This window comes from Amblyraja radiata, chromosome 10 (genome assembly GCF_010909765.2).
Source record: "Amblyraja radiata isolate CabotCenter1 chromosome 10, sAmbRad1.1.pri, whole genome shotgun sequence".
NCBI classification, from domain to species: Eukaryota; Metazoa; Chordata; class Chondrichthyes; order Rajiformes; family Rajidae; genus Amblyraja; species Amblyraja radiata.
This window is the reverse complement of record NC_045965.1, coordinates 26,346,480-26,368,214: the sequence shown is the minus strand read 5'-3', so window position 1 is coordinate 26,368,214 and position 21,735 is coordinate 26,346,480. Positions and strand designations below refer to the sequence as shown.

The following is a 21,735-nucleotide window of genomic DNA, read 5'->3' as shown; positions in this document are numbered from 1 at the left end:
CAGGTGGACACCAAATGCTGGAGTCATTCAACGGGACAGGCAGCATCACTGGAGAGAAGGAATGGGTGGCGTTTCGGGTCGAGACCTTCTTCAGACTGAGAGTCAGGGGAGAGGGAGACACAAAGAAATGGAAGGGTAAGGTGTGAAAACAGATTAAAGGGGACGTTGATCAAAGAAATGTAGAATGGATCATTGGTGACAACGAGACATACATTGATGCAATCAGTAACATTTAATCAGGAAGACGGTAAACAAGTCTGAGGAGTAGAATGGGGGAGGGACGGAGAGAGAGAGGGATAGAAGGGTTACTTGAAGTTAGAGAAGTCAATGTTCATAACGCTGGGGTGTAAACTACCCAAGCGAAATATGAAGTGCTGTTCCTCCAATTTGCGCTGGGCCTCACTCTGACAATTGAGGAGGCCTATACAGAAAGGTCAGTGTGGGAATGGGAGGAGTTAAAGTGTTTAGTAACCAGGAGATCAGGTAGGTTTAGGCAGACTGAGATGTGATGTCCAGCAAAATGATCGCCAAGCCTGTGCTTAGTCTCGCCGATATATAAGAGTCCATATCTGGAACAACGGATACAGTGGAGGAGGTGCAAGTAAACCCCTGCCTCACCTGAAAGGACTGTTGGAGTCCTTGGATGGAGTCCAGGGAAGGGGTGACCATCTTGGCGAAGGGAATGAGCAGTCATCTTGGTGAAGGGCAGCCATCGCCAGGCACAGTCCATCCATCACGCCTTTCCCGCACCACAGCACATCAGCACCGCTCATGTTGCCCATTTCTAACTTCTCCCGTCTCACTGCAGTTCAAGAGTCACAGCCAGCCGAGGAGAAACCGGTAATTTCCCACCTTGGACAACGGCCCGCAAACTCCAATAGTTCAAAATTCCCACCTGCTGCCTCGTGGACGCACACGCTGCCTAATGTCACCGGTGGGCGGACACATGCTCGTGCTGTGGTCAACAGGTTGACCTCAAGGTGAAGGGGAGTGCAAATGATAGCACCTGACAAAGCAGAATAGGATTTCTGAAGCATGTGATGACAATCAATGTAGAAACAAGGAACAGCAACTTTTGCTGGTTTACAAAAGAAGCCACAGAATGCTGGAGTAGCTCAACGGATCAGGCCGCATCTCAGAAGAACATGGATAGGCAATGTCTCGGATCGGGACCCATCTTCAGACTGATTTAGATATTGCCCTAGGTTAGTCATTCTTCAACGGATTGAATACAGAGTTACTTTGAGTAAATCACACTGCTGTAGTATGTAAGATACAAGTAATTCTTCTCATCACTGTGCATTGCATGCACCATGGAGCAGTTCTTGCTGAAGCCAAAGTGAAGTGAGAGTTGTACTGTCCTTTAGCCTGCTATCTACATGTTGGCCATCAAGAACTTAACTGTACTAATCCCATTTAACAGCGCTTGGTTTATACCCATGGCCTTAATGATTCAAGTGCTCATTCTTGAATGTTTTGAGAAACTGTGCCTCAATTGTCCCCAAGGCAGCGCATTCCAAATTCCACCCATCCTCTTGGTGAAAAGATTCTTCTTCATATCCACTACAAAACACTAACTGAGAAAGAGAAGATCACATGTAAAAAGTATATAGAGTTTATAACAAAGCTGAGTGAGGAACTCAAGTGTTCCAATCAACCTCACGACACCACAACACACGGCTCTATTCTGTGATGATAAAACCTTTAGGGCAACAACATTAATCTGACTTTGTACATTTAAATGAGCATCTGGGATGCCAACATTGACAAACTACTAAAGCAGTTGAAGAAAAGTATTTTGACAATGAATCAGCACCCCTGACAGAGCACTTTTCTGGGATGAAGTGAGAAAATACTGAAATGCTACAAACATCAACCCTTTCAGTGAAGTCTGTCAATGGCCATAACCCAGAACATGTCTTTGGCCAAGCAAATATTGTGAATAAAAATTAAGAAACTGAATTTTAACTTAGATGGAAGGGATGGACTAGTTTGTGTGATGGACAGGGCTACCTCTGCAACTCTCTGCAATATCCTGTGGTCTAGGGCAAAACAGTTGCCACATTGTGATACATACCGAAAATATGCTTTCTATAATGCAACTGGAGCAATTGGTAAGAGGAATTGGAGACATGCTGAGTTTCCTTCATCTTCTGAGGAGGTACAGGCATTGATATGCTATCTTGAGAGTAACCCCAATTTAGTTGGACCAGGACAAATTGTTGGTGATATTTACAACGAGAAACTTGAAGTCCTTGACCTTCTTTACAACAGCACTATTAACAAATGCAGTTAGTCCATCCCACTTCCTGAAGTTGATGACGAGCTCCTTTGTTTTGCTGACATTGAGGGAGATGTTGATACCATGTTACTCAGCTGTCTACCTCCTTCCTGTACTTTGTCTCATCATTGTTCAAGATCCTGGCTACTACGGTGGTTTCAATGGAGTTAGAGTGGAATTTAGCCACACATTCACAAGTCTATAGGGAGTAGAACAGGGTGGTGGGAACGCAGCCTTGTTGGGAACCAGTGCTGAGAATTATTGTGAAGGATGCGTAGTTGTCTGTTCATATTGATTGCATTCTATGGGTCATGAATTCGAGGATCCAGTTGCAGGGGGGGAGGGGGGGGGGGGGGGGGAGTGCCAAATTCTAGGTTCAGGAATTTTGAGATGAGTTTGGTTGGAATTGTGGTGTTGTTGTCACTAAAAGGAGTGTGATATAGCTGTCCTTGTTATCCAGATGCTCCAGGGATGAGTGTATGTCAAGGGAGATGGCATCTACTACAGATCTATATGGTGGTGATGGTGAAATGCAGGCGATTAAGGCTGACTGGGAGGTGGGTTGTTGATGTACACCATGACTGGCCTCTTAAAGCATTTCTTAATGGTGGATGTCACCTTGCATCTCCCAGGGCACCAGGATTTTCATATTCTTTACATTCTACACCCAGGCTTTGACTGGAAACTTGATGTATAGATTGGTCACTTTTTCTCCAATAGCAAAAATTATTTTGTAGGAAGCAACCACTTGAAATGGATTACGAAAGAACATGGTCAATGGTAATTTTTGTCACATGTACCGAGGTAAAGTTACATTTATTTTTATATAGAGTTCAGTACAAGTAGAACTATTAACAAGTACAAGTATAACACGTATAACCTGTCTGAAGATGGGTTTCGGCCCGAAACATTGCCTATTTCCTCCATAGATGCTGCCGCACCCGCTGAGTTTCTCCAGCACTTTTGTCTACCTATAACTATACATAAGCACTTAGATACAGCACTCGTGTGTAGACGTAATACACTGAGACTGTTAAAGTTCATTAACCCTACAGAGACAACCAAACACAAAGTAAAGCAAGATTATTTTATTGTAATGCCAGGCGGGAATGGGCTGTAGCTTTGGGATGACATATTACATTCCCTCAGCTCCCTCGTGGCCCAACTCAACGGGACAAAGGAGAGATAGAATAGTTATACAAATATCTTATCAGTAAACACTCTTACCATGTCCTTATATAGCATGACTGAAAGGTTCTGCAGCCTTTTAGAACACTAGAAAAGTCATGCCCACATTAGGCTTATTCAATAACAAGTTATTACTTATCTCTACAATTTTTTGCTGTTTTCCACAAACTTAGCACAGTCTCCTTCTTTTAGCCTTGGCCAGAGCCGGAACACTGTGCCACACCCAAATGGTAAGATCCATGCCCTACAATTAATAAAGATGACCTTCCAATAACTTATCCAGGGGAAAAGGGAAAAGTGGCTGATTTCCTGTTAATCAACTTAAAAGAGTAGGTCAATAATTATGTTTAAAGGTCAAGACAGTAACAGCTGCAGTGCTTGATTTATAGAACTGAAACCAGAAATGGAGTTTGAATGGTAGTTTTTAGTCAGACTGAAATCTGAACAAGAATGAATCAGGATCTGATCGCTTTCGACTCAGCCACGTTCCATTGTGGATAACAGAGAGGAGTTCAGATAGAAACCCACATATTGCAAGTCAGGAGGTTTAAATCTCACATCATTCAAGTGAAATTCGACACTAATAATCAGAAGCTAGTCTCCCTGAAGGTGCAGAACAAAGATCAAAACCATGTTTTACCCTCAAGGTGTAGAATTGTTCGGATTACCTTGTTAACGTGGATGGATGGTTAAAGCATTTACTGTTAGAAGACTTAAGGATTTAACTACCTTGACATCAATTCAATCAATTTCACTTTGACAATTAATGAGAAGGAAGTCAAACTTAATTCAAGATAAACACGAATGATCAGTCTGTGTAAGAAATGACTGCATAAAAATGGATGAGGTGGAGCTAATAAATTGAGCAGCATGAATAGCAATAAATAGGATCTGATAGTCATTAAAGCAACATAGTTACAGGATGACACAAAATAGGACCTGAATATTGAAGAAAGATAGTGAAAGATGGAGGAGTGGCAGTTAACTAATAACAGTCTGAGTGCAATACAGAACAATGACTTGCATTCAGAAAAAGCAAAAAAAAAGTGCTTGGGTGAATAAAATAAATAACACTCACTTATGGGAATAATGTACAGGCCACTTTACATTAACCACAAGATAGAAGTGATTATAATGGATGATATATATTGGGTGATAAAAAATGAAGGCTTTTTAATCTCCATGTAGACAAGGAAAAAAGTGTAATAATGGCCTTTGTTACTGATTCCACCCATCTGCCATTCAACCCCTCCCTCACCTGTTTTCGCCATCACCACCATATAGATCTGTAGTAGATGCCATCTCCCTTGACATACACTCATCCCTGGAGCATCTGGATAACAAGGACAGCTATATCACACTCCTTTTAGTGACAACAACACCACAATTCCAACCAAACTCATCTCAAAATTCCTGAACCTAGAATTTGTATCCACCTATCGCTTTCCAGTCTGCCTCACCTCCACCTCTCTTTTAAAACTTTACCCCTCCCTACTTTATCAGTCTGAAGAAGGGTTTCAACCCAAATGTCTTCTGTTCATTTCCTGCACAAATGCTGAGGATGAACAATGGGATCCCTTGGACAGATTGTCCAGTAGTGGATGGGAAAGGCTGCATCCAAGAGGGAGGGGAGGGGAGAGAGAGGGGGGGGGGGGCATTGGCCGGGATCAACTACACTCAGGTTAAACTGGTGGCACTCATAAGAGTCTTGAAACCAGAAACGGCAAGTTAATATTTATAACAGATAGTTGTTATGCCTTCATGACTACATGCTAGCATGGGCTGGGAGGGGGTTCCTGACTACCAATGGGCCAGAAGTGAAAAATAGAAATAAGCTTTGGCAGTTCGTACAGGCTATGAGAAAATAGCTATTAGTAAGGTTAAAACCAATGTAGGGAAGTGAAACAAGGACGGACAGGATATGTACAAACATTAGGAAACATCTATGCAGATAGGGCTGTGAAAGCAGCAGCCACAAACCCATCATTAACCATCCAGAAGAGAAGGACAGGTGGGGCGTTAAATGTCAAGGAGACTGACATGTCGCCCCTCTGTCTCAAAAAAGAGTGGTACCCCCGGCCCCTACCCCTGGATTTCTGCCCCAGGGAACATCACCAGGCAAGGCCGACCAACCTTTGCAACTCCAACCCAGTGGCGCTACAAGGACAGTGGTCCTTTAGGGCCAAGTTAAGACTTTTTTTTAAAGTTTGGAATTGAAGGGTACAAGATGGTGCCAAAAATGTGGTGACTCTTGTGTACTGATTCAGTATCTTACACTCTGATACTTTGTGTGGAAAAAAATAATTTCACTGTACATATGACAATAAAGCACCATTGTACCATGTATTCCACGTATAATGCCCCAGATCACATCATAATAATTCATGGGAAAACCAGAGGTAGAATCAGTTGTGGGTTCACTCATTATAATGACTGCCGACTCATGATGGATGTAAAAACTAATGCCTCTTTCACAAGTGCTGCATTCTTGGTGGGGCATAAACTGGTTATGCAAGGCTTACAACACACCCAACCTGAATAGAAAACATGTTGACAGTTCTGAGGAAAGAAGAATCAAACTAATAGTTTGGAAAAATAGACAATAGGTGCAAGAGTAGGCCATTTGGCCCTTCGAGCCAGCAATGTGATCATGGCTGATCATCCCCAATCAGTACCCCGTTCCTGCCTTCTCCCCATATCCCCTGACTCCTCTATTTTTAAGAGCCCTATCTAGCTCTCTCTTGAAAGCATTCACAGAACCTGCCTCCACCGCCCTCTGAGGCAGAGAATTCCACATTCTCACCACTCTGTGAGAAAAAGTGTTTCCTCGTCTCCGTTCTAAATGGCTTACTCCTTATTCTTAAACTGTGGCCCCTGGTTCTGGACTCCCCCAACATCGGGAACATGTTTCCTGCCTCTAGTGTGTCCAAACCCTTAACAATCTTATATGTTTCAATGAGATATCCTCTCATCCTTCTAAACTCCAGAGTGTACAAGCCCAGCTGCTCCATTCTCTCAGCATATGACAGTCCCGCCATCCCGGGAATTAACCTTGTAAACCTACGTTGCACTCCCTCAATACCAAGAATGTCCTTCCTCAAATTAGGGGACCAAAATGCACACAATACTCCGAGTGTGGTCTCACTAGGGCTCTGTACAACTGCAGAAGGACCTCTTTGCTCCTATATTCAATTCCTCTTGTTATAAAGGCCAACATGCCATTCACTTTCTTCACTGCCTGCTGTGACAAGATTTAAAAACAGTTTATGCCACAGAATTACCACCGACTCCACCCGTCCATGCCAATTGGAAAACATTTTTATAGGAAGACAAAGCGGAAATCCATGATGAGTGGTCAGAAGAGAACAAAAATAAGCAAGAAAGACAAAAGGAACTGCAGATGCTGCAATCTTGAGCAAAACACAGTCTGGCTGAATCAGACAAGGGAATGGATAGACATTGAGTCAGGATCCTTCTTCAGAAACAAGCACAATCACACAAGAGAAGCAGAGGAGACGTCATGATAGAAGGTGCCTGGAACTGGGGGTTAACTGTTAACATCCACCCGAGTTAGAATTACAGTATATCCCACATTCCTCTGGCAGTACAATTCGTTCTACCTCCGATGATCATGTTTTGCTATTGTGGGTAAAGGTACAATAGGTTAGAATCATTGTTATTAATAAAATAACTATAGAACTATTGTTGAATAAACTTGGGACTGAACCAATCTAGGGGACCATGCCTGTGCTTTATGCTATGTCAATTAACCTGGAGAGTTTCTAAATTTGGGGTTAATTAGGCACATAATGAGACCCTCCCGAAGGCCTGATCAATTAAATCAAGTACAAGTTAATGGGCATTGCAACTGCTGGCTAAGTTAAGGCAAAAAGCTGGAATGTAAAGGGAGACTGTGGGATGACGATGGGGCTGGATAGATAGGGCTCACCACAAGCCTGATTGGAACTAACTGTGGGCTAAAGTGAGCTGCAGTAAACCCATGACTGGTTATCAGCATAGCAGTCATCCCATACCTTCCAGAGAGCTTCCCATTGTACATACCGGGTATAAGCAGAACTGCGTATGACTTATGTAGCAAATGAAACGCTAAACTACAGCACTGCTAAAAGGTTTGCCTCACTATATCTTCGCAGCACATGCGAGGGTGGAATTAAACGGGGGGGAGGATAGATTAAAATTGTATAAAAATAATGGAAGTTTTGGATCAGAGAACATTCGTTCAGGGGAAAAAGGGACACAAAGTGCTAGAGTAACTCGGCAGGTCAGGCAGCATCCCTCGAGAACATGGATGGGTCGAGACCCTTCTTTAGACTCATTTAGGAAAGTGACACCTCTACTGGCCAATGTAGTAAAAATTGTTCTGAAAATGAATTCAGGACTCCCCATGCATATTTCCGTCCACACTGACAATTCTCTTCAGTCCAATATATAACCTTTCATTACTGCACCGTTTCTTGCTTCGTAACCCATTTTCCATCCATGCTGCTGCTGCCACTGGCCCATTTTATTCCCCTGCCTTCAAGTGTGCACCTGAATTTCCACTATGAAAGTGGAAGAAGCAGAGAGAGCCCTCCAATATAAAATAAAAGAGCAAAACATCAAACATAAGATTCCTACAAACATTTTATTATGGAACAGGCAAGTGGGGTAGAAAGTGAGACCAATAATATTAAAAGGGACAGAAAAAAAATTACAGCACAACACAAACTCTCATCAGCAGAACTTGAAAATATATTATTTTAAAAGTTTCTCCACCTACCCTAGAAAATACCAGATCCAATTCTTGCAATGATAATATTTATAAAATATCCTGCAGACATTTTTAGCAATGCAAGTGCAACACATTTCTTTTAAAAAAGTGGACAACCCTCAGCTTCGATTTCTTTCTCTGGCCACACTGGCAGCACCACATGGGCAATGCGGCTCCAAAGGCCACTCAGTTTGTCTACATCCATACCATTATGTCCACCCTGGGTTTCAGAGCAGAACTTCATCTTCAGGAAGTTTTGGACCATTTTCTCTATGGTGAGAAGAGACAAATCCGGGTTCAAAGATGACTTGTCCAATGATACCGTGATCAACATTGGGACGTCCTTGAAGGCTGCATTTTCATGGTCACAGTATTTGTAGAACAGAAGAGAAGAAGCTGGTGGCAAATCGTGAAAGTGATGAATAACTGCTGCTTTTCTTCCTTTTTGGAACTCAGACGATAGCTGGTTGTCCATGTCTAACTTCACTTGATCGCTATTCAGCGACTTCATTTCAGATGCATCAACTTCGACCACACTGGAATTGAAGACTGATGCATAAGCTCCTGCCATCCTACGTGCAAGACAACGCAAGGTTTCCTTTGCATCATGAGCAGCAGTAAACATAAGAACTGCAGGCCGAGTGTGTGTTACTGTGGCTGCATGCTTCAGCAACAAAGTTTTACTGCGTGCCCACAGTTCCTGATGTTGATTTGGGAACCTGTTCTGGATTTCTTTCCAATTGTTCAGGAGATGAACTTCTCTCTCATTTATCAGTTGATCAGCAGTAGTCTCAGATGGCCAATGATAACACACAAATATGCTCAAAATTGTTATCAGTGCCATTAGTGGAATTGCAAGCTTCCAGAAAAGGAACCTGGATCCTGAGGAAAGATAGCAAATGCACAATAAATCCCCCTTTGTGGGTTCCTGAAATAACAGATTACAACACCTTACAACAGATCTAAAGATATATTAGCAAAGCAGCACTGAAGATTCGCTGTCTCAAGTATATTAGACAAAATTAAATAATAACTTCAAATAAAACAAGTAAAATTACTTCTTTATTCATCTGCTTGATGACATTATGGGATCATAGTCCTGTTCGGCCTGTCACACTTGCGATATTCTGGCAACTTCAGCTATCTCGGCTCTCAGGTCAGGAATTTCCTTTGCTAAACCTCTGTATATATCTATTTTTACTCCTTTAATTTCACATTCCCTGTTTTACAATGGAGACAGCATTACTTGGTGAGCAGAAACAACATGATATCTTCAGCTAATACAAAACACTACCAGTACAAAGATGTATTTTCTTCTTTCTTCCCTTATAAAACTCCTGATCTACCTCATTGGCCTAATTTTGGGTCACTTGTGGTTGATGTTAAATTTTGCTCCTTAGCTGTTCCAGTGCGGCCGTTTGTAATGTTATACCTATGTAAAAGTGCTTTGCAGTTACTGATGTGGTGAAGATTCCGTAGCACGAGAAATAAGACAAAACAATAACTCAAGGTAGTTGTGACTTTCCAAATGAACCACTTAGAGTGGGAGTGGCGGCGCCTAACGGCAGCGGCTCGACTACAGTCGTCTGTCTTTTTTTATTTTTTGTCTTGTTAAATGTATGTCTTTGAGTCAGTTTTTATTTTATTTTTTTAGCTGTGTATATGTGGGGGGGTGGTGGGGGGGGAGGCTGTGAGGGAAACCGTTAATCTCTTCCCTGTGCGGGGACCCGACTATTCCCTGTCGGGTCTCGGATGTCGTTGGGCCTAACATCATGGAGCCAGCGGCGACCTCCGGCCGGGACTAACCTGAGGGCTCCAGTTGCAGAGCCTGCGGAACTGACATCGCGGAGCTGGCCAACTTCGGAGCGGGAAGAGCTGTGGTGACGTGCGGCTGCGACCCGACTTTTGGAGTTCGGAGGCACCGGCCGCAGACCCGGTGGACGGGAACATCGGGAGCTCGTAGGTCCCTGGTGGGAGACCGCTTTTCCGAGCTCCGCAACGGCGACTTCTCCCGCTGGAATCGCGGGTTTGAAGGACATGGAGCCGGGGCCTAACATCGGCCGGCGTGGCTTAAACGGCCTCAGGACTTACCATCGCCCGCCGGGGGCTTTAACATCGGACCCCCAGTTCGCCTCGACACTGCAGTTGGACTGCTGAACCACGGGAGAAGGAACCAAGGGAAGAGATAAAGACTTTGCCTTCCATCACAGTGAGGAGATGTTGGAGACTCACTGTGATGGATGTTTATGTAAACTATGTTACGTGTGGGTCTTGGATTGTGTTTGTAATGTAAAAAAACTGTAGAAATGGAATTTCGTTCAAACCCAGGTTTGAATGACAATAAATAGCATTCTATTCTATTCTATTCTATTCATTCTATCATGTCTTCTCTCAAAAACTTAACTGGCAGTTACATTTTGGCTCAAGCTAAGCAAGGGGTTGGATTATCAAGAGATTCTAATATACTGGAGATTTCCGATCTGCTTCAGTAATGACTATATGTCCAATTATAGGCTCGACAATGAAACCTTGCAACCTGACCAAGTGGGAGATATAGAAGGAAGAACTGCAGATGATGGTTTACAAAAAAGGACACAAAGTGCTGGAGTAACTTAGCGGGTCAGGTAAACATGGATAGATGACATTTCGAGTTGGGACCCTTCTTCAGAATGGGAGATGTGATGGTACAAGATCAGGATTAGGGCATTCAGCAACACATCACTCCAACCCTCCAAAGCCTGTACCAACCTTCAATCATGTTGTGGCTGAATTCTTACTGTAACCTCCATTACATGGCACTCGTGTGTGCTATGCGTCAGGGAAAGGCTCAAGACTATCCTTTTAACTCAAACCTTCCATACCCAGTGATATCCTCATAAATATCCGATGCACCCTGGTGCGACCCTGGATCCTTTCCGCAATCTGATTCTCAAGGTGAACAGAAACTCACTCGGACACAGACCCAGATTTCAAAATCCAGTGTGAATATTTAGTGCAACATTGACACTCCCAAAATGTGTTACTTACCCGAAACATTTGGCCCAATAAACTGTGAACTTTGCTTTCTATCCCTGCAACGCGAGGGTTCTTGGTGACTGAAAAGCTGGTGACTAACCACTACCAGAAAATAAGGAAAATAGTTTAAGAGACTATAAAGCATGGACAATTAAAGCATCTTCCACAAGTTACTCAATGATCATAAGAATCGGAAATAGGAGGTCATTTAGCCTTTTGAGCCTTCTCCACCATTTGTATGACAATGGTCAACCTTATATCCTTCCCCTCGCCTTTCCTGCCCTTTCCCCATTATCATTGATTGCCTTGCTGATTAAAAATCTATTAATCTCAGTCTTGTACATATGCACATTCTGCAATCAGAGCTCCATTGTTGCAAAAAGTTCCAAAGAGTCAGATCCCTTAAAAAGTTTTTTTTTCCATTAAATACCTTAAAAGTGTATAGTAAACCCTCATTATAACAGACCATGGGGGGGGGGGGGGGGGGGGGGGGGGGAGGGGGAGGCAACTGTGTCCGTTATTGCCGATTATCTATTATAACTGAGTAAGGGATTATATAATAGAAACAATGAACTACAGATGCCAGTTAATATACAAAAGGACACAAAGTGCTGGACTAATTCAGCAGGTCACGTAGCATCTATCGAGAACATGGGTATGTGATGTTTTGGACGGGACCCCTCGTCAGACCCTTGGTCTGGAACTAAGCCTGGAATTTAGATGGGTCGAGGTGAGAATCGGCGGAGTGCTTGGTCACAGCCCATGGGGGCCAGAGAATAGTTAAGGAGTGGTGGTGGCGGCAATAGCGGGCACGGCCCAGAAGTGGCCGATGAAGTTGCGTGGACTGCCCGTGGTGACAGTAGGTCCAGCTTTGAAGATTGCAACTAATGCACCCACCATCTTGTAGCCATATCTTTTAGGATCCAAAGATGAAAGATGCTTGGGCCAGGGGAATTATCTATCTTTAGCCCCATTACATTATCTGGTACAATTGTTCCTGCGATGTGATTTATTTAATTCCTCCCTGGTGATGTTCAGTGTTAATGAGCTGTTCATTGTATTTTCTACAGTAAAGACTAATGCTAAATATTTGTGTCATTCCCCCATCGCTTTATTAAGCACAATGGTTATATTCCCACCATCATTCTCCCATGGTACTGAATGTTCTCTAGTCTGGTATGTTAATTATGTGAAGGCACAGTGTTGGAAAGCCTAAGTTAATTTGAGGTACAACTGTCATAGATTCCTTGTTTTTTTTTGTTTCTTTTATTTTTGAATGAGTGTAATGTTTTAAATATACATTTTCGCCCATTCAAGTACTCGGCACAAGCAGCAAACACCCCAAGTCAACGACACATGCAACATATAAACTAAAGCTTCATCTGCTCTTTTCAATCTGGGACTTTGGGTCACAGAAACTGACCTTTCAACCTATTAAGTCGATGACAAGCATCAAACATCCTTTACATTAATCCCATTTTATTGTCACACATTTCCAACAAACTCCTCACATATTCTACCACTCACCTCCACACTGGGGGCAAGAGTGGCCAGGTTACCCAACAACCTGCACGTATTTGGGATGTAGTAGAAACTGGAAAACCGAGAGGAAACCCATGGAGTCAAAAGGGGAACATGGAAACTCCATTCAAACACCACTAAAGGTCAAGAATGAGTCTGCATCGCTGGAGCTGTATGGCAGCAGTTCTGCTGGCTACACACTGTTCCCCATTATTTCTCAGTCCCATTAACCTTTGTTGGAACAGTCTAATGACACCAAATGACAGGGCAAACACAAACTTAGGAGGTCTTCCACAGCTTATTGGAATTTCCGAGGACAGAATAGAAGATTGGACGGTGCAGAGTTTAAGTTCTAATTTGTCCACCGTCAAATTTGAAATTTGGGGAGTGGCAACAGTGGCAGCATTGGAGTGGCAACAGTAGCGCAGCGAGAGAGCTGCTGCCTTACAGCACCAGAGACATGGGTTTGATCATGGCTGCGGGTGCTGTCAAAATGGAGTTTGTAGGTTCTCACTGTGACCGCGTTTATTTTTTCCAGGTGCTCCGGTTTTCTCGCACACTCCAAAGACATACAAGTTTGTAGGTTGATTAGCTTTGATAAAATTGTCCCTCATGTGTAGCTATTGTTTGGGCAATCGCTGGTTGGTGGGTCGAAGGGCTTGGTTCCTCAAAAGTCTAAAGAAGCCAAGGCAAAGGAATGTTTCATCTTTTATTGGTTCTGTGGACATACTGGGAAATGTCAGGGAGAACCCAACGTTACGTCCATTGGCTCCATTCCACCCGAAGGTGCCCATTTGCCAGACATTTGTGCACCCTGGTGCATTGTGGAATCCAAATCCACAAGTAAACACAAATGCAAAAATACCCGATCAAACCACAATTTAAATTCCAGCTTGTAAAGAATGCCACTCCCAAATAGGTCATTATAACTTACCTAAAGCATTCGGCCTGGAAAACTGTGAACTTTGTTTTGTATCGATGAAACTCCGGTGCTCCCTGTAGCTTGAGCATTGGTGAACACCATCTACAAAAGCAAAAAAATAAATAGGAAATTAGAGGGCTACAAAACATAGACATTTAAAGTGTCATCCCCAATATATTAAAAAATATGAAAGTTCTCCAGTTGGCTGGCAGATGCTTTAATGTCAGATCACACTTGCTGCTCATGAAATATACACAGCACAGGGACAGGCCCTTGTACTCTGTAAATAAATGGCATCGTAAAATTCCTATAAACTATGCTGTCTGGTATTTGACATTTCTACCCTAGAAAAAAGACAATAATTGTCTACCCTCTCTGTGTGCTATATTGTTGCAACTGAAACTGTGTTGTGATATGTGACATGCTAATTAAGTGCATGACATTGTGAAGTCAGGTGATCTGCAGAGCGGGAACAGGTTATTTTCTTCTTGCTGCTGACTTTACTGGAGTACATTTCAAAGGTATACCTTTGGTCCTTCTTATAGTGTGGGTTCTTTTGTTCAGAAGCTAGTATGCTCTTTATCTCCATGGCCAAGGTGATGCATCATAAATCTCACCTACATGTTCCAGTCTGTGGTAAACCCTACTATGTGCTCTCGACCCTGTATAGCACTGACTTTTATTAATTAAGGGACACTGAAACCAATTGCATTGCAGCCATCCCCCAAGGAGAGATCAGCTAACTCAGCTAAAGTCTGAAGAAGGGTCTCAACCTGAAATGTCCCCATTCCTTCTCTGCTGCCTGTTACTCAAGCATTTCGTGTCTACCTTCAGCTAAGATCATGTTTATTTTGTCTGGTCCCTCACATGGCTAACCTAGATGCTGTTGTTTTGTTATTTAACAGGAACAAGCAACGGTTAAAATGGAGAACTGTGGAAGCAGGCGAGGGGAATTCCGGTTGACAACCTATTGATTGAAAAATTGGTATTGTTAAAATAAAAATGAATAGAATTTTTTCATACATGACTATTTACGATGCACACTCAGTGTTCAGACCTATTCACCTTTTCCACATTTTGTTACGTTATAGCCTTATTTTAAAATGGATTAAATTATTTTTTTAATCATCAATCTACACACAATACCCGAGAATGAACAAGCGAAAACAGGCGTTTGGAAATTTTTGCAAAGTAATTAAAAAGAAATAACTGAAATATCACATTTACGTAAGTATTCAGACCCTTTGCTATGACACTCAAAATCGAGCTCAGGTGCATCCTGTTTCCATTGATTATCCTTGAGATGTTTCTACAATTTGATAAAATTAGGCTGCTCAGTAGCTTCTATTTTTCCCATTCATCAGTAGTTTGCTGTCATTCTACAGGACAGTATGGAAGAGTGGATGGTGCAGCAAATGTAAGTGCTCTTTCCTACTTTACCTTCTGTGGAATCTAGTAAGATAACATAAGGAACAGTAATGATGTTTCATGCCAAAGAAGTTCTGAGATATATCAACATATAAACGTTAAGAGAGCTACGTTATAGCAACATTATGGTTGGCCTCCACCCAACACTTATATAAGGTGTGAGAGTCTGAAGAAGGGTCTCGACCCGAAACGTCACCCATTCCTTCTCTCCAGAAATGCTGCCTGTCCCACCGAGTTACTCCAGATTTTTGCGTCTAACTTCGGTTTAAACCAGCATCTGCAGTTCCTTCCTACCTTATATAAGGCGTTGCATTTTGCATTTGAAATGCATAAGTAAATAGAAAAGCAAAAATATCCAATCAAACCAGAATTCAAATGCCATTGCCTTGCGGCCTTAAATAACTGTTATAACCTACCAGAAGCTTTTTGCCTGGGAAACTGTGAAGTCTGTTTTGTAGCAGTGAAACTACAGGGTTCAATGTTACTTAAGCGTTGGTCAGCATCAACTGCAAAAGGGAAAAAATAAATAGAAAATTAGAGACCAAAAAACAGACCAAATGGTCTTCCACAAATATACAGCATCATAAGAATTCCCAATGTGCTTGGCCTATTTTGTTTTTGAGATCACTCTTGGTGTCCTTAAACAGGCCAACTGGAAGACTAGTTAGATTGCATTATCACCTCCCTGGCATTTGATCAGTTGAGGCACAGAATAATTGTAAGAACTTTGTAGGCCAAGTTATTAAAATTGGAGACAATTCGTTTTCCTACTAAATTATCCTTCCTCTTCCAGCAGTTGTCTTTAATGGACTATATTTCAATGGTACACCTTCAATACTTCCAACAATCTTTGTAAGTGAATCTTTATTTAAGGCACCAATGTGCTCTTTGATTTCCACAGGAAAGAGGATAATGCACGAGAGATCTCACCTGATATTTACACATGCCCCCCTGTAAATGACATTGCTCTCTGGAACTATGTGTAACCCTGGCCTTTACTAAAAGGGATCCTAAAATCAATCTCTAGCGAGTTCAGTTTTCACATATTTCCTCAAGATGCCAGGAGGCCATATGGCCCACCGAGTCCATATGGCATACTCATCAGCGGCATTCCTCCACTTAACTCCATTCCACCTATTCTCTCATCAACTTGCACCAAATTATTCTGCAACCCATATAAATTGGAGCAATGTACCGTGGCCAATTAACCCATCAGTATATCTTTGGGATGTGGGAGGAAAGCAGACCGTCTGGCATACATGTAAACTGGACGCAGGCAACACACAACGTCAGGATCAAATCCATGTTACTGGTGATTCTTGGCAACAGCACGGACAGCTGCACCATTGAGCTGCCTAAACTACTTGGTGCATATATGTAAAAGTTCACCTTCAAGAATTTACCTATAGTGTGGTTATTAACAAGTTGGCCTTGATAGCAAGTGCCTACATGCATTTTGACGCAAACGTGAGTAAGCAGAAGCCACAGTTTGCTGGTGCTAAGGCTGCTCTGTGAACTGTCAATAGGTGATCATTAAGCAGTGCAGAAGAGAGGTCCATCGTGAAGTGTGGTGCATTTTGTAAACCAAATCTAATAGCAAACAGAAAAGCAACATCACCTAATCAAATCAGAATTTGAAACTAGATTATAAAGAACCTATACAACTCCCAAGGTTGTACAGCTTTAGCTTGTTCATACCTACCAGAAGCATTCAGTCTAATAGAGTGTGAACTTTGTTTTGAGTCAGTGCAGTCCTCAGTGCTTGGGTGACAGTGAACATCAGCTGCAAGAGGGAGAACATAAATAAGAATGAAAGTAGAAGCAGAGCAAAGCATGAACATTTCAAGTGTCTTCCACAATATATCGCTTGGTATATATTGTTTTATGGGACTACACTCACTGTTATCTGCTGATTGAAGCAAGACAGTCAACAATTTGATTGTTGACGATATTAAAAACACTAGATATAGAATAGTTGAAGCATGTAACAATGAATGTATAAACATCTCCATTTATCTTTAAATCTCCATTCAGTTGCTGAGTGGAGTAATGAAATGTATAAAGGTTACTAAGGTGCATATTGCGTTTCATTATCACATTGCCATGCAGAAAACATGGACTCCACACTGCCGCACAAATCAAAATAAGGTGTGGCACTCCGAAAGAACAAATCTATTTTTAACATACACAACTTACCATAGAGAAGGAGACACCCAAGGAAGAGGTTTCTCACTGGCTTAGTGTGGTCTTCCCCCCAAAATTAGGCTGCTCAGTAGCTTCTATATTTCCCATTGGCATGAGTAAGATTTCCAATCATTTATGACAAGTCCATGGCCAGGAAAAACATCTACGCAGATAACCTAAACCACTAAAACTGTAAATAAATCATACATTTGGGTAGCCATTCACCAATGGGCAACTTTCCATCATTCTTAGGGACAAAATGAGGTGTGGGTTATATGGAGTGATAACCTCTTCCCTGCCAACTATGAAATCGTTTGAATTGTTCCACAATATAACAAGTTGGAAAACAACTCACCAATAAATAACTTTCCTGCATTTTGGGGGATAAAATGGGATGTTCAGTACAGTGAATACTTGAGTTAAAACCTCCTCTTTGAGTTTTTCCATAGTACAAGTTAAAAAAACAATCTACACATCCTTCACAAATCTTGATGCCCACCACCTTAGCATTACAAACATGAAAAGGGATAAAACCAAGAAATCCTGTGCATGTAAAGAGGGAATAAGATGAAATATATTTTAATTACATGGATGAGACAATTAATGATGCAGACTGATGGTGATTAGTGCTCTTTTGGGCTGAAAGCAGAGCAGAACTAGGTCCAAAGCTCCAACTCAGCACCAAGACCAAACTCGTACTCGAGTTGGATGTGAACAGATCTTCTCACTCACACGAATAAAAAAACAAATACAAAACAAACACTCCACCACTTACTTTTCCCACCCACCCTCCCCACCCCCAGGATTATCGGCTTGGACCACTTTAAATATGCACACTGTTTAAATTAAATGATTTTCAAAATTGTGAAGCAATTATAAATCATCTGATGCCATTCCCAACTGCCTGAATTTACTTATGGCCTTATCTCACTCTGCGACAGGTTATTGTGAACAAAATAGCATTGTGACATTGTACAGAAAAAAACGTAGCGTAGTACCAGTAAAGAGTGTTGAGCCCGAACAATTCTGTACTCTGTCAAACTCCATCTCAGATTCTGCATTCACATCTGAAAATTGACAACAATTAGTCACGATCAGAAGCATGGAAGTAGACCCTTGGATTCACTATATCTGTGCTATCCATCAAGTGCCCCTTCTCCCATTCCTCAATATTCCCCATTCCTCTTTCATGCATTGATGCTTTAAGTGCAGAGTTAGATATTTCTTCAAGACCCTGAAAGAACCTGCATCAATTACCAGCTCAGACAATGAAGTCCATGTGGGACTTCATCAAAGGCCTTAATGAACACCACATAAACTACATAAATCCCACCATCCTTTGTAAATTTTTGAAAGAAGTGATGAAGTGCGTCTGTCAGATTAGTCCTATAACTTCTATCTATCTATCTATAAGATAGATCTTCGGTAGGGGGCGCTGCTCTGGCAGCAGCCATGTCATGCAGCTCGTCAGTTTTTCAACCTTTTTTTATTTTTTTAGTATGTTTTAAAGTCTGTATTTAATGTTTCTTTGTGTGTTTTGTGTGGGGGTGGTGTGGGGGGGTGAGGGGGAAACCGCTTTGGTCGCCTCCTCCACGGAGAGGCGAGTTTTTCCAGGTCGCCTCCCCCGTGGCCTAACATCAAGGATCGACGCGGCCTTTCCCGGAAACGCGCCCGGGGCTCCAGCGGCGGGCGCAGCGTGGACTCTCGGCGTGGAGCGGGTGAGCCCTCGCTGGAGGGGAGCGCTCCGTTTCGCTGGCCCGGGGCAGCCGGCAGCCTGAAGTCGCGGCCTGAAGTCGCGGTCTGTAGAGCTCCAGCTGGTGCGGCGTCTACAGCCCGGGATCTCACGTTGGGGACCCGGGGGAAGAAGAAGCCATCACTGCCGGCCCGCGGCCGACTTCTACCGCGGGTCCGGCATGGACTTACCATCACCCCTGGAGGGGAGCTTTGACCGCCGGCCCTGCGGTCTACGGTGCTTCTGGCTGCGGCGGGGACTTTAAATCTTGACCGCCGGCCTGCGGCCTACAACAACTTAAAGCCGCGGTCTCCGGTGAGGAAGAGCCGATCCTGGACTGACTCTGGACTCTGGTCCTGACCACGGGGGGGAAATGGAGGAGGACTGGCCAAATTTTGTGCCTTCCACCACAGTGATGAATGCTGTGGTGGATGTTTGTGTTACAGTTTTATTGTGGTTGTGTGTTCTTTATTATTGTATCGCTGCAGACAACCCAAATTTCCACCAGCCTGGCTGTGTGGCAATAAATTATATCTAATCTAATCTAATAAGCCATGCTGTCTATCTCAGAACTATCCTCGACTTTTCTGGTACAGAATAATCCTGCCCCTCATACCTTTTTCCAATAATTTTACTACCAGTGTTGGAGTCACTAACCAGTAACCAGCTAGTTTTACTTGCTGCACTGCTTGAACATTCTCTATCCTCCAGTCACCTAGTACTTTCCTTTGTTGCCTGCCCGTAGCAGGCCACAGGGATATATATCCACCTTTAAATATGCTAAGACATCTAATATCTCCATCTTTTCAACAAAATTCAAGAACATGTTTCCACCACCCGAATCCTCCAACTGCAATGTCATTCTCTGCATTGAATACAGATGAAATATATTGACTTAAGACCTTGAGTATAAGAATCAGGAAGTCATTTTGCAGCTTTATTAAACTTTGGTTTGAACGCATTTGTAGTATAGTGTGCAGTTCTGGTTGCTCCATTACAGGAAATATGTGGTGGTTTTGGAGAGGCTGCCGAAGAGGTTTACCAGAATGGTGCCTGCATTAGAGGGTAAGAGCTACAAGGAGAGGTTGGGCAAACCTGGTTTGTGTTTTCTGGAACTTTGGAGGTTGAGAGGAGACTAAAATCTATATAAAATGATGAGAGGCATGGATAGGGTGGACAGTCAGAACCTTTCTTGCTGGTTGGAAAGTTCAAAGACAGTAGTAGTGGAGGGGGGGGGGGGGGGGGGGCATAGCTTTAAGATCAAAGAGGGGAAAATGTAAAGGAGATGTTTGGGGCATTTGTTTTATTACACAGAAAGTGGTGGGTTCCTGAAACACACTCCCAGGGCTGATGGTGGAGGCAGATACGACAGTGGCTAACTTTTAAGAGGCTTTTACAAAAGCACCTGGATATGTAGGGGATGGAAGAACATGAATCAAGTGCAGGTTGAGGAGATTATTTCAACTTGGCATCATGTTAAACACAGATATTGTGGACTGAAGAGTCTGTTCCTGTGCTGAACTGTTATAGTCATAGAGCATAGAAACAGGCCGGCACTTCGGCCCAACTTGCCCACACTGACCAACATGTCCCATCTACGCGAGTCACACATGCCTGCGGTTGGCCTATATCCCTCCAAAGCTTGCCTCATTCTCATTTACCCGCCTAAGTTTGTTAAAAAAATCCTCTTAAACTTGCTCAAAATTTGCCATTAAATCAGCATCTTTTTTCCTCCTTTCCTTTTTCTCTCAGGATAAGGACAACATGCCTGATAGTCTTCTTTTTCCACTCTGCATTTCTTCTGTCCATATTCTTTGTCTACATTCTCTGTCTCTCACTGCTCTCATTTACTCATTAATCAGATAACCATGTCTGCAGCTTATCCCCAGGGACACCCCAGTTTCACCTTGTTCTCCACCCCAATTTACTCTGCAGTTTTACGCCTCTTTTATTTTATTTTCAGTTCCAACGAAGGGTCTCTGACCCAAACGCTAACTCAGTTTCCCTTCCCACTGGTGCAGTCTGACCTGCTGAATATTTCCAGCACTTTATGTTTAAATTTTAAATTTCCATCCTCTGCAGTTTTTTGATTTTCACTCAGACCCCCAAGATTAGATCTACTACTCCCCCTCCTTGAGTTGCAGCATCCATGTACTGATGCAAAAAACACTCATGGATGCATTTTAGAATTTCCATTTTCTTTAAACCCAAGTGATTCTACTCATCATTGGGTTGAAACTATGTACTATTATTAGCTTATTATTTTGGCACTTCTCTATACTTCTGCCTATACTTCTCGTTTTCAGCTGACTATTTGGAGATTGTGTAGTACACTCCGAGCAAAGTGATCGGCCCCGTTTTTATTTCTAAATTCTATTCTCATAGGATATACTCCTCTTTGCTGCTGTAATGGATGCCTTAATATTGTGCAATTTCACATCCTCTGTTATGTCCACGCTCACCCCACCTCCACCATCACACCTGAGGATTTTATACCCTGGAGTGTTGAGTCGCCAGCCTTATCCATCTTTCAATCACGTCTCTGTGATAGAAACAATATCATAGTTTCGGCCCGAAACGTCACCTATTTCCTTCGCTCCATAGATGCTGCTGCACCCGCTGAGTTTCTCCAGCATTTTTGTGTACCTCATATTTCCATATGTTCATCACTGCCTTCGATTCATCAGCCTTAC

General features: G+C 42.7%; 1 protein-coding gene across 5 annotated transcripts in view; it reads right to left on the bottom strand.

The window, feature by feature from the left end:
• Positions 1–8,095: 8,095 nt before the first annotated feature.
• Positions 8,096–21,735, bottom strand: part of LOC116977709 (torsin-1A-interacting protein 1-like) — a 31,109-nt gene continuing 17,469 nt past the window's right edge. For 4 of the 5 annotated variants that reach the window (XM_033028406.1, XM_033028408.1, XM_033028407.1 and 1 more), the window contains 6 exons: positions 18,309–18,377; positions 16,829–16,909; positions 15,543–15,632; positions 13,711–13,800; positions 11,268–11,357; positions 8,096–9,122 (listed from right to left, as the gene is read on the bottom strand). In XM_033028406.1, coding sequence (XP_032884297.1) covers positions 8,341–9,122; positions 11,268–11,357; positions 13,711–13,800; positions 15,543–15,632; positions 16,829–16,909; positions 18,309–18,377 — 1,202 coding nt within the window. In that variant the 3' untranslated portion in view covers positions 8,096–8,340. Of the gene's footprint in view, positions 9,123–9,303; positions 9,461–11,267; positions 11,358–13,710; positions 13,801–15,542; positions 15,633–16,828; positions 16,910–18,308; positions 18,378–21,735 lie in introns of those variants that run through there. The other variant, XM_033028410.1, reaches the window with a different exon arrangement.